At 38.5% G+C, this 21,841-nt stretch overlaps 1 protein-coding gene across 1 annotated transcript; it reads right to left on the reverse strand.

Moving 5' to 3' along the window:
- Positions 1-4,673: 4,673 nt before the first annotated feature.
- Positions 4,674-8,335, reverse strand: LOC147386614 (uncharacterized). Its single transcript, XM_086424588.1, has 4 exons — positions 7,663-8,335; positions 6,839-7,009; positions 5,757-6,614; positions 4,674-5,032 (listed from the first exon to the last, which is right to left on the reverse strand). The coding sequence occupies exons 1-4, from the start codon at positions 8,333-8,335 to the stop codon at positions 4,674-4,676; spliced, it is 2,061 nt and encodes a 686-aa protein (XP_086280714.1).
- Positions 8,336-21,841: the final 13,506 nt, after the last annotated feature.

The raw sequence follows: 21,841 nt of genomic DNA on the forward strand, positions 1-21,841 counted from the left end.
AGAAAAAAAAAATTAAATAAATAACCTGATCCGATAATCATTATTCTACCATCAACAAAAACCACCTCTTTGCAATCTCGCATTATTTTGGATCATCTTAAACGACCCTCAATTGAACAACAGAAATAATACTTGATTGAACCAAAATAATATGCTAAAAAAAAAAAAATTTGCCGAGAGAATATAATACAAACCTAAAAAATAAACGAGTCAAATAAACTAAAAAAATAAATTAAAAAAAATTTAGGTCTAAATGGCAATGTTCCCATACTTGGGACTTTTTACGTTTGATCCTTAAAAGTCCCCAGTGGAGTCGCCACTGAAAGCGCCCTCGATCCGCGGGGTGCCTAGATCCGCTTTTGACCTTTGAGGTTTGAGAGTCGTCACCTAGTTATTACAGTCTAGGAACCGGATACTGACTCTAAACGGATAAAGAAACTAATCTATTGAAGAAAAACTGAATCCGGGGATCACATTACGGGATTGGAAGGTCTTAGGCACCAACCCCGCCCGACCAATGCCGGTCTCTACTTATCCCAAATAAGACTACATTGCTAATAAAAAACCTAGATAAAAAAAAATTAAAGAAATTTTACCTTTGATACGCAAAGATTTTATTCCCTCAGATCTGATAAAATCGCTCCTTGTACCGTACTCCTTGCTTCGTTCTATCTCCGGATTTGATTTTTGATCTCCGAGGCAAGGTATTTCTTTCTTAGATCTGGATTCTTCAAATTTTTTTATGGATTTTGGGGTGTTTTTGAAGGACTTCTAAGTATTTTTCAAGCTAAAATCAAAGTATGGGTGTTAGGTAAGGAGTTGGGGCTTCAAAATTAGGATTTGTGGGAGGCTAGGGAAGCTTTTTGACCTACTTCTCTTAAGGTTTATTATTTGATATGAAAATAGGGTGTGGGGACCCCTATTTATAGATTTTTTTAAGGATTTTTTTAGATAGAATTAGTGTTTTATTATAATTCTTTTAGTTAAAGTTATATTTTAGTTAGAATTATTTTAGGTAGAGTTGTATTTTAATTAGAATTGTTTTAGGTAGAGTTGTATTTTAATTAGAATTGTTTTAGGTAAAGTTATATTTTAATTAGAATTCTATTAAATAGAGTTATTATTTAATTAGAACTCTATTAGGGTTTTGACTTTTGGTCTTATTTGATTGACTTTAAGATTTTGACTTTAGTCTTACTTGATTGACTTTAATATCTTGACTTTGGTCTTACTTGATTGACTTTAATTTTGACTTTAGTCTTACTTGATTGATTTTAATATCTTGACTTTAGTCTTGCTTGATTGACTTTAATTTTTTGGAGAACCCCCCTCTATTATATCTTTAATTCTTTGGACCCCCAAATGGAGGTGTCCTTGAATAAATATCTTGGCAACCCTCAACAATTTAGCCTGAGAGCCTGATTGATCGATTTTTTAGTTCAAAATTTTAAATTAATTTTATTAATGTTTCATTTTAATTATTTAATATTTTATTTATTAATTTCTAAAATTTTAATTATAAAAATTGTAAAATTACCGTTTTGCCCTCGGAGAGGACTTTTCGCGTTTCAAGTCTATTTTTGGTGTTCAAGGATGTTTTAGAATTGATTTTTCGTAAGGAATTCAATGAAAATATTGGTTTGTGTCATTTATGAAATTTTTTGTGTGAAATGGTCGTGAACTTTATGAGGGGCATTTTTGTAATTTTATCGAATTCTGTGAAAATTGACGAAATGATTTATTTGGTTTCGATTTGTTTTTCTATGTGTTTGAATGGGTTTTCTTAAGCGTAACGTAGGCTCTAGGGATGTTTTATGATTTGGGGTATTTTGATAATTTGGTCATTTTTTAGTGATTTTTATCGTAAAGCTTTTTTTTGTCTGCAAGATGATGATTTCTATGTTTCTGGGGTCATATTTTCCTAGCGTAGCGTGGTTTCTACAGTTTTGTTAGTTCCAGATACCTCATTCAGATTTCTGAAACATATCTGGTAACAAAATAAAGCATTGGAGTAATCATCCATCATTGGAAACCGTTGCGATCAGGTTGACGAATTGATTAATCAGTCGAATGCAAAAATGGGGTCTCTACAGAGTAAAAGAGAAGGATTTTCTTAAGGGAAAATTCATTAAGGAATGGGTTAAAGGGTAATTATCTCTAATCAAATTCGAGTACACATGGGCTTGTAACAGAATTGGCATTAGGTGAACCAAGGTTGATAAATTAGGCCTTCAATCTAAGTCTGACAATACCGCGATTGTATCACCTCAAGTTTGACAACATCGAGACTCCAATTAACTTGAGTCCAACAATACCGAGGCTTTAACTTATCTGATTCCGCCAATATAGTGGCTTCAACAACCTCAAGCCAAACAACACCGATGCACTAACTATTCTGAGTTTAACAATACTGAGACTCCAATCCAGAGTTCGATCATCGATGCTTCAACTAATCAAAGTCCTACAATATCATGACTCTAATCATTTTGAACCCAATCATACCAAGGCTTCAACCATTTCAAACCCAGTCATACTTGGATTTTAACCATCTCAAGCTAGACAATACTAAGGTTCCAACTATTCTGAAGTCTAACCATACTGTAGCTTCAACAAATCCAACTTCAATATCATATCATTACTTTCATTATACACGTGCACTTTAATTTTGTGAACAAAAGGACACCTCTAGCAACAGACAAATTTCAAATCGAAAAGAGTTCCGGAAGCATTGCATTATCACACACGTATACTTTTACATCAATCAGATAGAATCCCTAAAACTCAAAGACTTGACATCCTAATTGTCAGTGAGAGCTCACACTCTAGGACCTAACATCCTCTAGTCCGAAGAGAGTTTTGCACTCAAGGATCCGGACGTCCCAACAAGTTGTTGAATTAGGTTGCAAAATGAAATGTCACTGGTTTTGGGATTCGGATGCCACACCATTCACCAAAGTGAATTTTCCATCTAGTTTGTTTGCATCCTTTACCAAAGAGGGGCATCTGTAAATACCTTATTTTGCATCGGCCCGATCTGACAACTCGTCACCCGTCACCTAGTTGCTATGGTTTCCTAATGATGAGCGTAGAATGATTCAAAAGTTTGAAAGTTGGTAAAAGTCCTTTCCTGATTTTTCTTTAATTCCTTCCCAATCCTCAAAGTTCCCAATGTTTTCTACAACTTCATCATCTTTTTTTTGACACACTCGACATGGAGATTATGCACTCCTAGGATCGTCGCCACATTTTTCATTTGATTTAGAAAGTACGCACGCTTAGGACTAAGACCCATTTCGACAACCCTAGAAACCTTGCAATGCAAGAAAAATGGGATATCGAGACTTAGAAATAATCATATCGGGACCAAACGAAGTCTTTCACAAAATTTTGATAAACTTTAAAAAATAACCAAAACACCCCCATACTCGACATACCCTTGGAGGCTATGCTATGATAGGAAAAATCAACTCAAAAATTAGAGATTAACACTAGAAGCCTAATAAGTTTTACGTCAAAATCTAAGAATTTTATAAAATGATGAAAATGTTTCTGACTCTTGAATTACAACTAAAGACCCTATTGCACTCAAGAACACACTTAGGACAAAACCAACTATTTTACAAATTTTACAAATTGTCCTTCGTGGGGTCCACACTCACATTCCACATCAAAAAATCATGAAAAACTCAAAACCATTATTTTAACAAAATCGTGATAACAATAAATATACGTTGAGACATTTAACCCCCACCCCCTTAAAAAAAATCTATCCTAAGCTTAGGACCACTATCACTCAGGCTGAAGATTAGCACAACCTAAGCTTATTCTGCTAACAGCTTAACAATCTTGACCAAAGATTAAAACAACTTAACAAACTGAACCAAATCCTACTTGACCAGATCTTCTCCACGTCTGCACTTCCAGTTGGCATGTATTCATTGTAGCACATATCATTCCCCCCACTTAAAAATCCTTGTACGCAAGGATGAAATCATGGTATGTTCTGGTAAAGTGCCATTTATTTTCCCACGTTGCATCTTCCACTGGTGCACCTGCCCATTTGACCAATATTTCATATTTGGGACGGTATTTTCCCTTTTAGATCACACGTCGATTGAGGATAACTTCTTACTGTGGAAGGATGGTTGAAGATTTTGTGACTGGTAGAAGTTGAGGAAGATAGGAAAACTCCAGCGTTAGTAGTCCCAAATATTTCTGTAATTGACTCACATGGAAAATATTATGAATTTGGGAGCCAGGAGGCAAAGCAAGTTTATAAGCCACCGAACCTATTTTTTCCAAGATCTGATATGGACTAGAAAAATGTGGGGCTAGCTTCATGGAACCTCAAGAAGACACAGAATTCTATCGATATGAATGTAGTTTTAAATACACATAATCTCCAACATCAAAGGAGACCTCACGCCGATGTTGATCTTCCTAGCATTTCATTCGTTCTCGAGCTAACATAAGGTTGTGACGCAGCTCACGTAAAATGGTATCGCGGTCACATAGGTATTCATCTAGTACTTGGATGCAGGAAGTGTCTGGTATATAAGCAGTAGACTTGGAAGTAGGATGCCATAGATAGCCTTGAATGGCGTCATCTTGGTGGAGGAGTGAAGGGATGTATTGTAGCTATACTCAGCCCATGGAATCCACTCTAACCATTTTCATGGTTGGTTCCCTGCAAAACATCGCAGATATTGCTCGAAGGTGCAATTAACAACTTCAGTTTGTCCGTCGGTTTGTGGGTGGTAACTCGAACTCAAACACAGCTTGGTCCCTTGCAGTTGGAACAGTGTTCGCCAAAAGGAACTGATGAACACCTTGTCTCGGTCACTAACAATTGACGTTGGAATGCCGTGGAGGCGAATCACGTTGACAACAAATGCCTTTGCTATTGTGACGACAGTAAATGGATGTTTCAAGGCCACGAAGTGAGTATATTTTGTCAAGCGATCCACGATGACCATGATGACAGTATACCCATTCGAAGATGGTAACCCTTCAATAAAATCCATTGAAACATCTGTCCATATTCGAGAAGGAATTATGAGTGGCTGAAGTAACCCCGCTAGCCTCATACAGTCAGTTTTGTACCTTTGGCAGGTATCACATTGACTCAAAAAATCCTTCACTATCTAGCGCATATTAGGCCAAAATAAACTTTGTTTGATGCGAGAGGTTTTATGAAATCCAAAATGCCCACCAATTGGTGAAGAATGATAGTCCTCAAGTATCTTTGAAATCAATGTTGAGGTGGGGCCCAAATATACTTTGTCTCATTTGAACCATACCCCATCTCTTTGAAGCAGATGGTGATATAAACGTGAGGGACTATTTTGACCAAGTCTTTATAATATGAATCATGTTGGACTTCTTGTTGAAGAATCGGTCAACAATCTACATGTGGTATAGAAATGGATAATACTGAAACTCAACTACACGTGACAAGGAATCCGCACCTTGGTTTTCAGGCCCTTATTTATACTCAATTTCATAATTGTATCCAAGTATCTTTGGTAGCCATCGGGTTTGTGCCAGTGTAGTAATCCATTACTCTAACAGGTACTTGAGACTTTTCTGGTCAGTGCGGACTGTAAAAGGTTTTCCAAGCAAATAAGGATGCCATTTTTTGATGGATTTAACAATAGCTAACATCTCTTTCTCATAAGTGGATAAAGCCAAGGCTGAACCCTTCAATATTTCGCTAAAATAAGCCACCGATCAATTATGTTGGGAAATGATTGTACCAATGTCGATGTCGCTTGCATCACATTTGATCACGAAGCATTGAGAAAATTTTGGTAGGCACAAAATAGGTGGTGAAGTGAACGCCTCTTTCAATTGTTGGAAAGCCATCTTTGCAGTCTCACTCCATTTAAACCCATCATTGGACAAGAGTTGGTGCAAGGGAGTTGCTATGCATCCAAAATTGTAGATAAACTTCCGATAGTAGCCGGCTAGGCCGAGGAATCCATGAATCCCCTTTGCTATTTTTGGTGTTGGCCATTCAATAACAACTTGTATTTTGGTTGGGTCAACCGCTACTCCTTGCTTTGAAATTACGTGACCCAAATATTCAACTTGTAAAACACCGAAGCGGCACTTCGATTCTTTTGTAAACAAACGATTAGTTAATAGAATCTGTATAATAGTTTGCAAATGTGACAGATGGTCTTCCCATGATTTTGAATACACAAGAATGTCATCAAAGAAAATCAAAATAAATTTTCGGAGATAGGGACGGAAGAGATCATTCATCAAACTCTGGAAGGTGGCAGGGGCGTTAGTGAGGCCAAATGGCATTACTAGAAATTCGTAATGCCCTTCATGTGTATGAAAAGCTATTTTCGGAATATCATCCTCTTTTACTCGAATTTGGTGATATCCAGCCCTTAAATCCAATTTAGAGTAGAATTTAACTCCGTGAAGTTCATCGATCACAGGAATTGGATACTTATCTTTGACTGTAATGTTGTTCAGGGCTCGATAATCCACGCAAAACAGCCAAGCTCCGTCCGCTTTCTTCACTAACAGAACCGATGAAGAGAATGGGCTGTTATTCGGCCTGATCAACCCAGATTGCATAAGCTTGTTCACCAACTTCTCTATCTCAAATTTCTGGTAATAAGGGTACCGATACAGCCTTATACTCACCGATTCCGTGTTCGATTGCAACAAAATTTGATGGTCATGTGACTATGACGGAGGCAAGCCGGTGGGTTGTTCAAAGACATGAGAAAAGTCAATTACGAGATGGGCTATGTCAAGTGGATATGTGTGTGGTTGAGTACTGCTAATAGAAGGAATAATTTGAAAAAAAATCCGGTACCTTTTAAGGCATTGAATTCTTTGTCAGATAATGCTTCCATGCCAGCACGTCTCAAACCCTTGAAGTTGTGAGAAACCTTTCTGACTTTGAACGTCATGCTTAACTGTTTGTAATCTGTCTCGATGGGTCCCAGAGTTTCAAGCCATTGCACACCTAGTATCCAATGGTATGCTGCGACAAGAAGAATGTAAAAGTCTGTTGTAATGGGATGCCCTCGAATGATGAGGTTGAGTGCCTGACATTGCCCAACACAATCTATTTTTTCTCGATTTGCGACCATAACTTGAAATTTCTTGTCCTAATTCACTGGCAATCCGAACTGAGAAACTATGGTCTGATCGATGAAGTTGTGAGTGCTACCGCCATCTATTAACACTACAACATTCTTATTTTTCAATTTATCTAAAATGCGTATGGTTTGTGGATGGTCGGCTCTTACAAGTGCATGAAAAGAAATTTCAGGTAGATCTTCATGGTTTTCTAGTTTTGGGGAAGTGTCGTTGGCATCATCGATGGTGGAATGAGGTAATTCTTCTATCATGAATAGCTGTCGTCGTTCACAACGATGGCTAGGAATGAATTTCTCATCACAATAGTAGCATAATCTTTTCTCCGACGTTCTCGTGCCTCTTGATTGGTGAGTCGACGGGCTGTTGTTGGTAGAGGAGTTGAGCTTTTGCTCATGTGCTGAGTTGGGAAAGGTTCGAGCACTCCAATTGTTGGGTGGGATGGTGCCTTCTGTATTGCTAAAGCAGATTGATATCGAAATTGCTAGCTGGGTTTTCGTTGTAATTGGTTTCGTTCCTCGATCAGCCGAGCCACACCTATGGTATCTGCCAAGGTTCGAGGTTGTTTAATTTTGACATTGAGGCGAATGTCATCTCGAAGTCCTGCAATAAAATAGCCAATTAGAAAACTTTCAGGCAGGTTGTCAACTTGATGGGAGAGGTTTTCGAAGGCTTCTTGATAAGCTGCCAAAGTGGAGGTGTGTTTAAGATGAGTCAAAGCTTCTGACGGGTCCTTGTAATATGTTGGGCCAAAATGAAATAGTATAGCTTTGGTGAACTCATTCCATGTGAGTGGTCCATGAAATTTTGTCAACCACCTGTGCCACTGTAAGGTGATGCCCTCTAGATGGAAGGAGGCCAGTTGAACTTGTTGGGGAGGTACAATATTTTGGAAATCAAAATATTGTTCGATTTTGTAGATCCAGCCATTCGGGTCTTCACCATTGAACTTTGGAAAGGACAACTTGAGTCCATGATTAATATGACCATTGCTGGTGTTGGGACGACCCATAGTTGGTGAGTGTGAGGTTTCACTCGAAGCAAACGGGTTAACGTTGGGTTGAAAGCCTCGGTTGGCTCGTAGAGATTGTAGTTTCGTCAACACTGTTTGTAAGGCAACATGAACCTGATCGAAGCTGGATTCATGTCGTGCCAAAATTTCAGTGACATCATTGTGGAATTTTGCATTTGATTTGCCACAGGTGTCCATGATCGTATGGCTCTGATACCACTGATAAGAATGAATTTGGGTAGAGAAGAAGGAGAACAAAATTGTGTTGGAAGAATAAGGATTCTGGAAAATTAACTTGCTTTATTCAATACTTTTGACTACTTAAATAGCCTTAAGTCCTGAACAAAATACAACTACTAAGCTGGAAAATAGGACCACTATCACTCAGGTTGAAGATCAGCACAACCTAAGCTTATTCTGCTAACAGCTTAACAATCTTGACCAAAGATTAAAACAACTTAATAAACTTGACCAAATCCTACTTGACCAGATCTTCTCCACGTCTGCACTTCCAGTTGGCATGTATTTATTGTAGCACATATCATAATCCAACTTTCTACATTAAGAGATCAACAGCTAGGCCTCCATTGTCACTTTTTTCAATCTCCTACAAAGAATCTCTCTCTCTCTCTCTCCTCTATGTACATCGGCCTCTCACCCTCATACAACTCGAACCCCATACTCCCACTCACCCGTCTCTTCTTTTTCGACTTCTTCTAATTTATATGTCTCCCGCAATCTCTACATCTGTCACCACTCCTTTATGTGATTTGAAGAAAGAAGTAGAAGCTTTGCACAATTAACTCTGAAGGGATACCATAACATCCAATTATTTTCTAAAATATTCACAGTTCATACTTGATCAGAACCAAGAATGAATTTTCTATTTTAGAAGAATCGCAACAATCATATAATTTCAGGTCTTAAATCTAATCATAGGTGAACTTCATTTTATTGTATGATTTTCTCATAATAAGGCACTAACTCAAGTTTACTTACAGGTTTGGATTTAGATCGAAGTTTGTTTCAATTTTAAGTTGAAGGCTCAACTTGATATTAATTAAGTTCTCGAGTTTGACCTGCAAGGCTGAGATGCCGAGGGTCCTCGAGAGACCAAATTCGATATGAATCTTGTGGTTTCTTATAGCTTCTCATTTCTAATCGATTTAAAACCATGCATAAATCATCGAGTGGCTCGAATTTCCAATTTGAAAGACATTGTATTTTTTTTATTTTTGAAATGGTTAGTAAGTCAACTTGATGATTTAGCATGACGTTTCCAAACTCTCCCCAAAGTCTAAGTGATTTCAATGGATTACAATGATTTGGATAATTGTTGAGGGAAGTGGTTCTGTTCGGTCAAGAATCTCGTTAACACATTTTTTCCTTTTTAGGGGTATGTTAAGTTTTTTGTTCAAGATATTCATAAGTCGGCTCATTTTTTTATATCAATTAAACCTCTTTTTTTTAATTGGCCAGGTTATACATTGATTTTTTTTAGGGATTCGTTTAGATCAATTAAATTAATTTCTTCTCAATATTTAAGTGAGTGAACTAACTGATTTTTGGTGGCATGTTCATTGATCTAATTTAATTGATTTTTTTTTATGGTAGTCGACCCATTGATTTTCATGGCTATGGGATCGATTAAATCAAAATGGGTTTTCTTTGCAAGAACGATAAAATTAATTCATTGGTTGCGGGGGTATGATAAGAGAATTGGGATGATTATTGAAATTTTTGCCACATGAAATTTACAATATTGCTCAATAATTGAGGTTTTTTCTAATTTTTCTATGCACAAAATTCGAGAAATTTATGTGGTGAAAATTAATCATAGCTGTAGATGTAAAACTTTGCTCTATCTCATGATCCTTTCTGCCAAAAGAGTTCTCCATATTCCAAAAATAGTTGCAACAACACTACACCAACGCTCAAGTTGGAATTTCCAGGTCAAGTGGTGTAGTATATTTTCAGAGAGAAAATTACATACCTTTTTGGCGTATTGCACCTTTGTATTTAGATGGGTTTCTTCCCTTAGATTTTCCCGGAGTTCCTCCATTATTCACGTTCAAGAGGTTATGCCCGTTTAGGGATTCGCCTTGATTTTTGCAAAAATAGTTATACTCCATATTCCATACTTTACGTGATTTGTTCTGAGATCCACACCATTGAAGCTTGGTAAGTCGACTTCCCTGGTAACTCGGATGATTGGTTAGGTTATCATGTAATTTGGTTCTTCGACTATAATTCCTCGAGATTGTCACATGTCACTTGTTCGAGAAATATCCTCCACAATACCCCTTCTCGGGGTTTTTGATTATGATCTGAGGCCCTGAGACAACATAATTAATGGTGGACACATGGTGATCTCTCGCTGGGTAATTGATCGCTAGACTTCCATTTTCGATCATGTTAATAGGTAGGTGGGAGAACACACCTGGGGATGAATTTCCCCCATTCTCATTCAATAGAGTTGGTAAGTTTTCTTCCTTTAATTCTTTTACAATTACTCATTCTATTTTTCGAGCTTTAATTGTTGTTTTTTTATGGCTGTAGGTTCGGGCAAAGATAAGGGTGTCGGTGACTCGATGATCTTAACACATATTCTTTCCAACTTGGAGCTGTATCATCGTGTTACTGAGTTCCTTACGTCTGTCGATTCCCATGCAAAAGGCGAGCAGGTTCGATGGTCGAATTCATCTCACCAGCTTACCAATGACAAAGACATATCTCTTTGATCAAACCTACTGGCCACCACTCTCAGTTCCGATGCCTCTGATGATGAGGTGGTAGAAGTGCTGCCTTCTCCCCACCTCGAGGTGGACAAAGATGAAATAGATAAGCAGCCTCTCTTGAAGAGGCTGAGGAGGGGCATTAATCCCCAGCCTTCCAATACTGGGCCTATAAGTCCTATCGAGTTCCTACTCCTACTTCAACCACTCCACCCCCCGTCCTTATTAATCCATTGCAAGCCTCAGCCTCCACCACTGGGTGGCTAAGGGAACCGACCTCCTAGGCACTTCCTGGGTTGTTTCCCCATTTGTGGCTAGCTGCTGGTCATGGACCAAGATTTTGTGCTATCAACTTCTCGGGTTGCATGAGCAATGTTCGAATCGTCGTGTTTTTCGAGAGACATGGCGATCACTAATAAGCATTTCATAGATAATCTAGTTCGGTTCTTCTGTGATATGTTTTGAGCTTTGGCTATGGTGAGCCTTCTTGTTTTCCTCGACTTCTTAATATTTATTTGCCAAGTTCTAACCTTTGTTTTCTTTTTTAGGTTTAGCACAGTGTCTTGAGGTTCAGACAATCTAGAGACATGACCCTTACCGATCGCGGCAATGTTGAGGCATCTGCGAAAAGGTTGCAAAATGAGAGGGATGCGGCCACCTCCAACACTTTGAAGATCCAGGTGACCTGGATGTCGTGAGAGCTGATCTTGAATAAGTAAGAAAATATCTTGCCTCGGCAGAGGGAGACGTCATCCTGGTCAAAGGGCAGTTGGAGACTAAGGAAGTAGATGAGGAAAAAGCGTTCAAAGACCAGCTCGCCATCCTCCAGGCCCAATTAGATGACTCGAAGTTGTCTTGGGAGAAGGCTTACAATAAGTTAAAAGCCAAGTTGAAGAAAGCCGAGCTGGCTCTAAAGGACGCTTTTGATTCTACCAACTTGTTGAGTATTGAAGATGCTCCCAATGAAGTTGATCCCTTCCTAATGCTTTGTAAAAACTTTTGTAATCGACTATAATGGATTAGGTTTCTATTAATGAAAGATGAATTTTTTCTTCTTTCTTTAATTTTGCAAAGCAATTTCCTTGAGCCCCATAGTAAACTGAATAAGGTACACCAATGAATTGACTGAGAATCCAAACCATACTTAGGTAAGTAGTAATTAAATCTGATCAATTGAAGTCCCAGATCAGGTTTGGATATCAAAATGATCCAAGACTTAGATAAATAATAGAATAACCGATCGAAGTCCCGGATCGGACTTGGCACCTTTATCGGGTGAAGGCTTTTCGCTAAACTAACCCCATACGGTCGGGCTTAACTTCCATGAAGGGCCAAAGCTTTTGCTAAACTAACTCTATATGGTTAGGCTTGACTCCCATGACGGGCCAAGGTTTTTAATAAACCAACCCCACATGGTCGGATTCGACTCCACTGACGGGCCAAGGCTTTTGCTAAACCAACTCTTTAGTTGGGCTCAACTCCTATGACGGGCCGAGGTTTTACGTTAAACCAACCCCATATGGTCGGGCTCGACTCCCATGATGGGCCAAGGCTTTCACTAAACTAACCCTTAGTTGAGCTCAATTACTATGACGGATCAAGGTTTTACGCTAAACCAACTCCACACGATCAGGTTTGGTTCTCATGATGGGCCAAGGTTTTAGCTAAACCAACCCCATACAGTCGGGCTCTACTCCCATGATGGGCCAAGGTTTTCGCTAAACCAACCCCATATAATCGAGCTCGGCTCCCATGACTGGCCAAGGCTTTACGCTAAACCAACACTACACGGTCGGACTCAACTCCCATGACGAGCCAAGGTTTTCGCTAATCCAACCCCATATGATCGAGCTTGGTTCTCATGACGGGCCAAGGCTTTCGCTGATAGAAGAACCAATTGAAATCCAAGATCGGGCTTAGATTTTAAAATAATCCAAGACTTTAATAAATAATAGAGTGCAGTAAATTTAAAAGGAAAAAAATCTTTATTGATAATATGTTTTAAGGTTAAAGGCATTTCATGGTGCTGTGATTACATCTCTTGTTCTAGTTTTTAGGTAATAGACTCCAACTTCTCTAATTCAATGTACAATATATGGTCCTTCCCAATTTGCTTAGAGTTTCCTACTGTTGAGCTCTCGTGTGTTGGAGAACATCTTTTGTAACACCATATCCCTGACCTTGAACACCTTTTTTGTACTTTTCGATCATAGGATCTCTTTAATTACTATTGATATTGGCCAAGCCTTTCCACTACTCTCTCTCTAGTTTCATCTGACCAATCAAGGTTCTATGCTATCAACTCCTTGTTCATGCTTGTCTCGACAACCTGTATTCTTGTTGTAGGGACTTGTACCTCGGTAGGGATGACGACCTTCGTTTCATATGCTAATGCTAACATGTTTATCTCATGGCCCGTCTAGTCATCATTCGTTATGCCCACAATACGTTGTGTAATTCTTTCACCCATCCTTTCTTATGGTCGGTCAGTCTTTTCTTCAAGTTATCCAATATTGTTTTGTTGGAAGCTTTTGCCTGTCTTGTGATGACTGGAGTGAGCATATCTTGTACGTTCTACAATATGAAAACACTCAATTTCCTTTGAACTGGGTGCCGTTATCTGAGATTACTGCATATGGGATCTTGAAATGTGTTATGATGTGTTCCCACATAAATTTGATATCCTCTTCCTCCTTTATCTAAGTGAGTGGTATGGTTTCTATCCACTTTGTGAAGTGGTCCATTGCTACCAATAGGAACATCTTAGCCCCTCTTCCCTGAGGTAGAGGTCCAATAATATCCATCCCCTAGATTGCAAACGACCAGGGAGATGCCATCGGATAGAGCTCGTTTGAAGGTAGAAGACTCAATCGAGCATATCTTTGGCATTTGTTGCACGATCTTACGTACCTCTTGCAATCTTATTGCATCATCGACCAGAAAAACCTTTGAGTTACTACTTTGTTTGCCAATGATCACCCCTCTCGAGTGATTCCCACATATTCCTTCATGTATTTTTGCCATTACTAACTCGGACTCTTCTAAATTCAAGTATTTTAGGAGTGGTCCCCCAAATGACATTCTGTACAATTCTCCATCGACTAGCGTATATCTTTTGATTTTATAGAGGAGATTCCTAGCCTTCTTTTTGTCTTCGAGAAATTTTTTTGATTAAAGGCATTCTACATAGTCGTTTATCCAATCTATTGTTCGGTCGATCTGCATACATTCTTCCAACTGATAATCAATGCTCGTTTTTTGTTGATATTCCATGGGTATTGCTCGCTACTCCGAATCTTTGAGCATTGAAGTAATGAATGCTAGTGAGTTAGCGTGACTATTTTCATCTTTCGAAATTCTACTTATTTTTATCTCTGTAAACTTGCCGACTATTTCTTCAATACTGCTAAGTATCTTGCCATCCGCTCATCCTTATCCTGGTATTTCCTACTGCATTGATTCATAACTAGTTTGGAGTCGATAAACACCAGAAGCTTGTTGATCTTCAACTCTTTTGCTATTTTGAGCCCAATTATAATAGCTTCGTATTCCACCTCATTATTCAAAGCTCTGTATCCAAGTTTCAACACTTTCTCAAGCCTATTATTGCTCGGGGTTACCAGTATTACACCGACCCTTGACCCAATGCAATTTAATTATCCATCCATGAACATTCTCCATCTTGTTTGGGCGTCCATGCGTTGAACTCTTCCGCTTCCACGTCTTCTTCCTCCCAGTTGGGGTCCTCAATTGGAAAATCAACTAGGAAGTCTACCAATACTTGTCCTTTCAACGTTGTTCGTCCTTCGAACTGCATATCATGTTTTCCAAAAGTTACTGCCCATCTCATCATTCTCCTGGATTTGTCCAACCTATGTAGCATGTCTTTCAAAGGGTGATCGGTTACTAACTAAATTCGATGAGACAAAAAATATGGTTTGAGCTTTTGGGCCGAGTAAACTAGGGCTAACCCAACTTTTTCAATTCTTGTGTACTTTACCTTTGATGGTTTGAGTGTTTTGTTGATTAAATACACCAGATATTCTCGTCCAAGGTCTACCTTGAACAAAATCGAGCTCACCGACAGTGTTGTGGCTGCCAAATAAATCCCTAATTATTTTCCTTCCTCTGGAGTACTAAGTATGGGTGGCTACCTCAAATACTTCTTCAGGTTGTGGAAGGCTATCTCGTATTCTTTGTTCCATTCGAACCCTTTCCCTTTCTTCAGTAAGCTGAATAGTGGTCGGCATCTATCTGAGACTCTTCAAAATGAACCTGTTTAGGACTGTTATCCTTCCGGTTAAAGTTTGCACCTATTTCAGGTTCTTCAAACTCGGCTTCTCAATCAAGGATAGTATTTGATCAGGGTTTGCCTCGATTCCTCTCTTTGTGACCATATACCCGAGGAATTTCCTAGAAGATAACCTGAAAGTGCATTTTTTCGGATTTAATTTCATCCAATATCCCTTCAAGCACTCAAATGTTTTGTCGAGGTCCCTTAAGTGATCTTCTGTCCACTTGCTTGTCATTAGCAAATCGTCGATGTATACCTCTACCATCCTCCCGACCATGTCTTCGAACATTCTGGTAACCAATTTTTGAAGGTTGCCCCAATGTTTTTTAGCCCGAAGGACATCACTTTATAGCAGAACAACCCCTGCTCCATTGTAAAATATGTATTCTCCTAATCTTCCACTGCTAGAGGGATCTGGTTATACCCAGACTATCTATCCATAAAAGACATCCTTTCATGCCTAGAGGTGGAGTCAACCAATCTGTCAATCCTCGATAGAGGAAAACTACCTTTTGAACAGGTTTTATTGAAGGTGGTAAAGTTGATGCAGACTCTAATTCTTCCGCTCGTCTTTGGCATGGCTACTACATTAGTTATCCATTCGGGATACTCGACCTCCCTGATGAATCCCACTTTCAGAAGTTTGTTAATTTTCTCATTTACCCCCTACCTCAAGCACGGAAACAATCTCCTCAGTTTTTGTCCAACTAGTCGGGGATGCCTTGTCTATGTTCAATCGGTGGCACGCAACTAGAAGATCTATCCCTGTCATATCTTCCAAGGACCATGCAAAAACATATTTGTTAGCCTTTATAAATTATACCAACTTATCCCGTTCTTCCTTTGGTAGTGACGTCCCAACATTACTCATCTACTCTTCACTGGTTTTGAGATTCACCTGTTCCACTTCTTCAATCATGGCCACCCATTCTTTTGATAATTTTGTCTGCAATTGCTAAAATTGCTCGGTTTTAGTAGGTGGTTCATTCGTTTTCTTCCGAGGCTCGATTTCATCATGTTTCTCGACTTTGAGTATCGTTGCAAAGTATCGCTATGACATCTCTTGATTTTCTTTGATTTCCATTATTCTTTCCCCACTTGGGAATCATATTACGTGATGGTAAGTTGATGAGACAACTTTCATCTTGTGTATCCACCTCCTCCCAAGTATGGCATTGTACGTAGAGTCTGCATCGATTACTACAAATCTTGTCGTTGAATCCGTACACGGTGGTCTGAGTTGGTTCAAGACTTTCTGACACACCCATTCTTCTTTACTGCTTCTAAGAAAAAGATATCCACCGTGTTCCCTACATCGACCAAGATTATCCGGAGATCTACATTCCCGGTCAGTAATGCTATTATTAGGACATTTTGGTAGGGGATAGCTATACCACGAAGGTCGTCTTCTGTAAATACTATTGCTTGTTTTCTTGAGACATACCCTGATTTTCGTGATCCACCGACCCCTATGAATACCTGTTTAACACTGATCTCATGACATATTTTTTTTATCATTGCCTTTCCTGTTCGTCTGATCTGCTTGTCTGAGTAGTACCTCATATTGATCGTAGACACTACCCTTCGTTCTTCAAGTTCTTGGTGCCTCTTTTTCCTTGGGGGTTGGGGGTAGGTCTCCGATCTTCACCCCTCTAGTTTTTTCATCTCTCCCTAGTGGTGGTTGCTACATACCTTCTGAGTTTTCTATCCTCAATCATATCTTGGATGATATGTTGTAACCTGTAGTAGTCTTCGGTCAGGTAATCCTCTACTCTGTGATATTTGCAGTATGGCTTTCCTAGTTTTCCTTAGTAATCCCGAGGTGGTTGCCCAAAACTTGGGTCATTGCGGATGTGCCTCAATATCTCGGATAATTTTTTGTTAAGTGGCGTGTACACCTACCCTCTTTTCCATTTTGATCGCCCTTTCGGTTCCTAACGTCGTTTCCTGCCATCCCTATTCCTTGGTTCAGCTGTGACTTTTGAGGCTTCAAAATCTATCGTATTGACAACGACTGTATGTGCTACTTGTCCTATGTTTTTTAGTAATTCTTCTACCAGGATATACTTTTTCACCTTTGTACAGAGGTCTTCAAGTCGTGATAGGTTGGACTTGATCAACAATTCATGTAACCAAGTTCCAGGGACAATCACTGCTATATATGCTACATAAGTGGCCAGATTCTTGATGACTAGTGTCTTCGTCCAAAAATGAGTCATGAAAGATCGGATACTCTCCCTGACCTCTTGTCATAGGTAGAAGAGCGTGTTTACTCCTACTTTCCTTTTTCGTAGGTGTATGAACTATTCGACGAAGACTTCTTCAAGCTCGAAAAAATTCGTTATCGATCCTATAGGCAATCCTTGAAACCACGACATAGCTCATTGCCTTAGAGTTGATGGGAAGAGTTTGTAGAGTAATGGATCGTCATTCTGGTACAGGACCATTTGACTCCTACAATGGAGGATATGATCCATAGGATCCCTTGTTCCGTCGTATGCTTCGAACTTTGGAGGATGGAATGCCCTCGGAGGTCGGATCCTATTATCACTGGTGAGAATGGTGTCCCCCCGAGTTCTCTAATTGCATTCCGAGCTCGTTGTCTATGATCTCTTCCTCGAATGAGTTCTTTACCTCTCTTCCATAACATTTTTTTCACTTTTCCTATCGTCATTGAGTTCTGATCTTTGGAGCTTCCCTGCTGCGCTCTCATAGCTTCCGAGGTCACAGTACGTTTACCCTAGGTTTGTTCTGTTGCAGGGGATGGAGGTCCCTGTCTACTTTCCCTTACCAGATCTCCTTCCATTTCAATCTCCTCACCCAGCCTTTGTTTGAGCTCTTCATTTTCCTTCTTTATTGTTGTGATCTCTTCATTTTGTTTATCCAATCCCTTACACATTTCTTCTCTTATTTCTATTAGCAAACAGTGCAGTGCTGGTGGTGGGTCCATTGGTAAGGGATTTACCAACACTTCACATTCTTTACATCTTGTTCTCACCATGTTATTTATTTTTCTCCTTATAATGTTCCCACAGATGACGCCAAATTGTAGATGCAAAACATTTGCTCTACCTCATGATCCTCTCTCACAAAAGAGTTCTCCTTTTTTGTTCTCTTGGGGGGCAGCAACAACACCACTCTGATGCCCAAGTCAGAATTTTCAGCTCAAGTAGTGTAGTATATTTTCAGAGAGAAAATTGCATACCGATTTGGCGTGTTGCACCTTTGTATTTATAGGGGTTTTTTCCCTTAGTTTTTTCCAGATTTCCTCCATGATTCTTGTCCAAGCAGTTACGCCTGTTTAAGGATTTGCCTTGATTTCCACAAAAGTAGTTATATCTCATATTCAATACACTATGGGATTTGTAGTGAGCTCCACACCATTGAAGCTTGGTAAGTTGGCTTCCTTGGTAACTCAGGTGATCGGTTAGGTTATCATGTAATTGAGTTCTTCGGCTACAATTCCTCGAGATTGCCACATGTTGCTTGTTCGAGAAATATCCTCCACAATAGCCATAAGGATTTGATTGGCTAACATAGTATAAAATGATGATGATGAAATGACCATTAACCATAGTTTGACTCTTGTTTTCTTCTCTCGACCTTAGGTTAGTTTTGGATCGTAGTAGAGACTGATCACCTCGATTAGATGAGTTCGATGCCTAACACCTTCTGAGACCCACAACTTGACCTCTTACCCTTTACCCGTGGACCGACCGATTACATATTGGAGTATCTTTGGTTCTTAGACCTAAACTAGGTGGCGACTTCCAAATTTTCTAAAATTCCCCCAAATCCCCAATACTTTTTATTTTATCTTACAAAATGTTGAGGTACTTTGAACTATATCCAACTCTAAAGCCAACAAAAAGACTATCCCCTAGTAGATAACATCTTATGCATAAGGTCTTGTGATCCTTTCATGGTCTTATTCAACTCATGAATATTTCCTATGGATCAAACCAATAAATAAAGGCTCCTAAAAGAGTATAAATTTTAAAATTGAAGCTTGGGCACTCCAAATGATGAAATCCAAGTAGATTTTCATCGAAGTCTCAAGTTCACAAAAAATATTCGACAAACACCTACTTCTAGTAGGGGCTTGCTCATCATCTACTTTTGTCTATTTTGCAAAATTAGAGTATAATCGATTTTAAAATAGTTTTAAAATTTTATTTAATGGCCATTTTAGTAACCATCAATGGATGGGAGGGACAAGGTTCCTAACACCTTCATTGTTCCTCAACTGATCCTTCTTACCTAGCTCTCTTGGTAGAATTTTACCCTTACCATTGAAAGTGAATCACTACAAGCCTAAAAAGTATATTAAAAATAGTTTTAGTTGTGTCCATTAATAGCCAAACTCTTTGAATGGTGGCGACTCCAAAAATCCAAGTAGATGAGATCAAAATGCCAAAAGATTTTGAATCCTCCCGTATCTACATGAACTAAAAGAATTTTGAGGATAATATTAGAAAATTACCACACTAATTTTTAGTAAGGGCACCCCAAGATGTGCACCATATTCTCTTTGGTATCACATGAATTGGGGTGCTCTTAGTAGGCAATAGAATGTCTATATTAAAAACCTTACTTGAATATAGGGTCAGCCAAATTGACCTTGATTATATAAGGTTTAAATGTGGAAGTAACAGGCACTTGTGGGATTTGGATTTGTTAGATTTTTCTTGATTCATATTTAAGGGAAATATGCAATCAAACACTTAAAAATTGTATTTTCAAGAATCATAAAAATAAAAAAAAATCTTATTTCTACCCATTTTTAGGGAATAACTTTTGAATAGGAGTGAACAATTTAAAATTTTGGAAGGTTGAAGTTGATAGAATCTACTTGAAGAGTAGGATACTAAACATGTTTTGAGAAGCAAATCACAAGGCTTTTTTATACTTTAAAATATGGGAATTTAGGTTATTTTATTTGTGAGGGGTCAAGATTTCATGGTAAATGCCGAATTTTAAGAAGATTTAAGAAATAAAAAATAAAAATTGGGCTTGATCCACGATATTGGTTGAGAAGTTGAAGAAGGGACCGGATATGATAGGTATTTGATTTAAAAACAGAAGATGTTACAAGTATTTAATGTTAATCAGTGTCATTGTATCTTCTCTTGTCAAGGAATATTTTTAATTTTCATTTTCTGTTATGCAATTTTTATCTTGGCTCATGATGGCATTGTAATCAATTCACGATAGTACTGAAACAACTAATCTACATTGGGTATTTGTCCCATTCTTGAGAGAATCCTGTGTTTCTCATCTCTAATTGCATGGTATCCGATACCTCTCCAAGTTCATTATCTTCTTCATTTGGAAATCTACTAGTCCTTGACCTCTTTTTAATCCAAACATCGTATCTTCAAACATTTTTTTATGGGTAAAGATGGGTTAGTTGTTAACATAAGAAGTATGGATTCAAAGGGGGCTTGAACCTAAGATGTGGGGACAACTTTCCACATACCTTACCACTTAGCTAAGTGGCTCTTCTTTATATCTTCAAACATTAAATCATCCTACTAATAACAATGAAGCTCGATCCCTCCAATTTTTTGTCATGAAAAACCTAATATTTTATTGGTTTCAAGACTCATTAAATTGAAGATCTTCCCACCACGTCTACACCGCTGCTCACCGTTACCAATGAAAAATGTACATCATTTTCCAACTCTAAGCACTCAGATTGGTTGCTTACATATCAACAATTACTAAGTTGCATTTTAGCTTCCATTTCTCCTTCTCTTGTCCCTATTGATATCGGCTTCAAACATGCCAAAGTGGCATGGGATGCACTTGAGATAACTTTCAACTCTGATTCTAGATCTAATGTTATGGGACTCCGAAACAAGCTTACACCAACTTAAGAAGAGTGAATCAATCAGGGTCATTTATCTTGTTAGTGGCAAAGCAATCACTCATAAACCTATAACAGTCAAAATCTTCATTAACTAATGAAGATACACTTTTTTATACCCTAGCTGGCCTCTCCAACGATTTCAATTCCTTAAAAGCATATTTCCATTAGAACCCGACTTGGTTCTCTTTCCATTGTTGAACTCAACTCCAAGTTAATGGATGAAGAAACCAGTATGTATCATAAGGGGTCCTCCACCCATGGTTTTAAAACTCGTTTGACCAAGTCATCTCAAGTGAGATTACCAATTTATTTGAGTTATCTTGGATGAGATTTAAAAAAAAAAGGCTTAGAATTATAACAATCCATGTCTTTGAAACGACTTGTCAACTCGTCTCATTGGTAGACAATACCGAGACAACTCAGACAAGTCCTCTCGGTCTCAGATGGGATTTAAAATCATGAATCCGACCCCTATGTATGCTACACTCAATGTCACTAGATCTATTTCTCAAGGCTATAGACAATTATTGTTGGATTCATAGTTTTCTTTCATTTATTGGGTTTTGTAGGGGGCAATACTTGAACTCAAGACCTTCTATTCTTGAGTGTGGGTGGTGTAGGATTTTTCTATTTTTGTTGAAACCTTAGCTAAAAGAATTTTTCTTATTTGTGATAATTAAAAAGTCAAAGATTCTTTGATTTTCTTCTCTTGAGAGTTGTAGAGATAACTCTTTAAACTTTAGTTCCACATTGAATAGATAAAAGAATTGTGCTCAACTAATAAATGTTCCCACTCTCTTATT

Source organism: Akebia trifoliata, chromosome 14, assembly GCF_017979445.1.
Source record: "Akebia trifoliata isolate Shusen 1 chromosome 14, ASM1797944v1, whole genome shotgun sequence".
Lineage (NCBI taxonomy): Eukaryota > Viridiplantae > Streptophyta > Magnoliopsida > Ranunculales > Lardizabalaceae > Akebia > Akebia trifoliata.

Excerpts from the sequence above, each read along its gene's own strand:
- LOC147386614 (XM_086424588.1), bottom strand. The coding sequence starts at position 8,335 with ATGGACACCTGTGGCAAATCAAATGCAAAATTCCACAATGATGTCACT. Across the intron at positions 7,010-7,662 it reads AACCTTGGCAGATACCATAG|CATACCATTGGATACTAGGT; the intron begins GTGTGGCTCGGC and ends TTCTTGTCGCAG. Across the intron at positions 6,615-6,838 it reads AGAATTCAATGCCTTAAAAG|AGAAGTTGGTGAACAAGCTT; the intron begins GTACCGGATTTT and ends AATTTGAGATAG.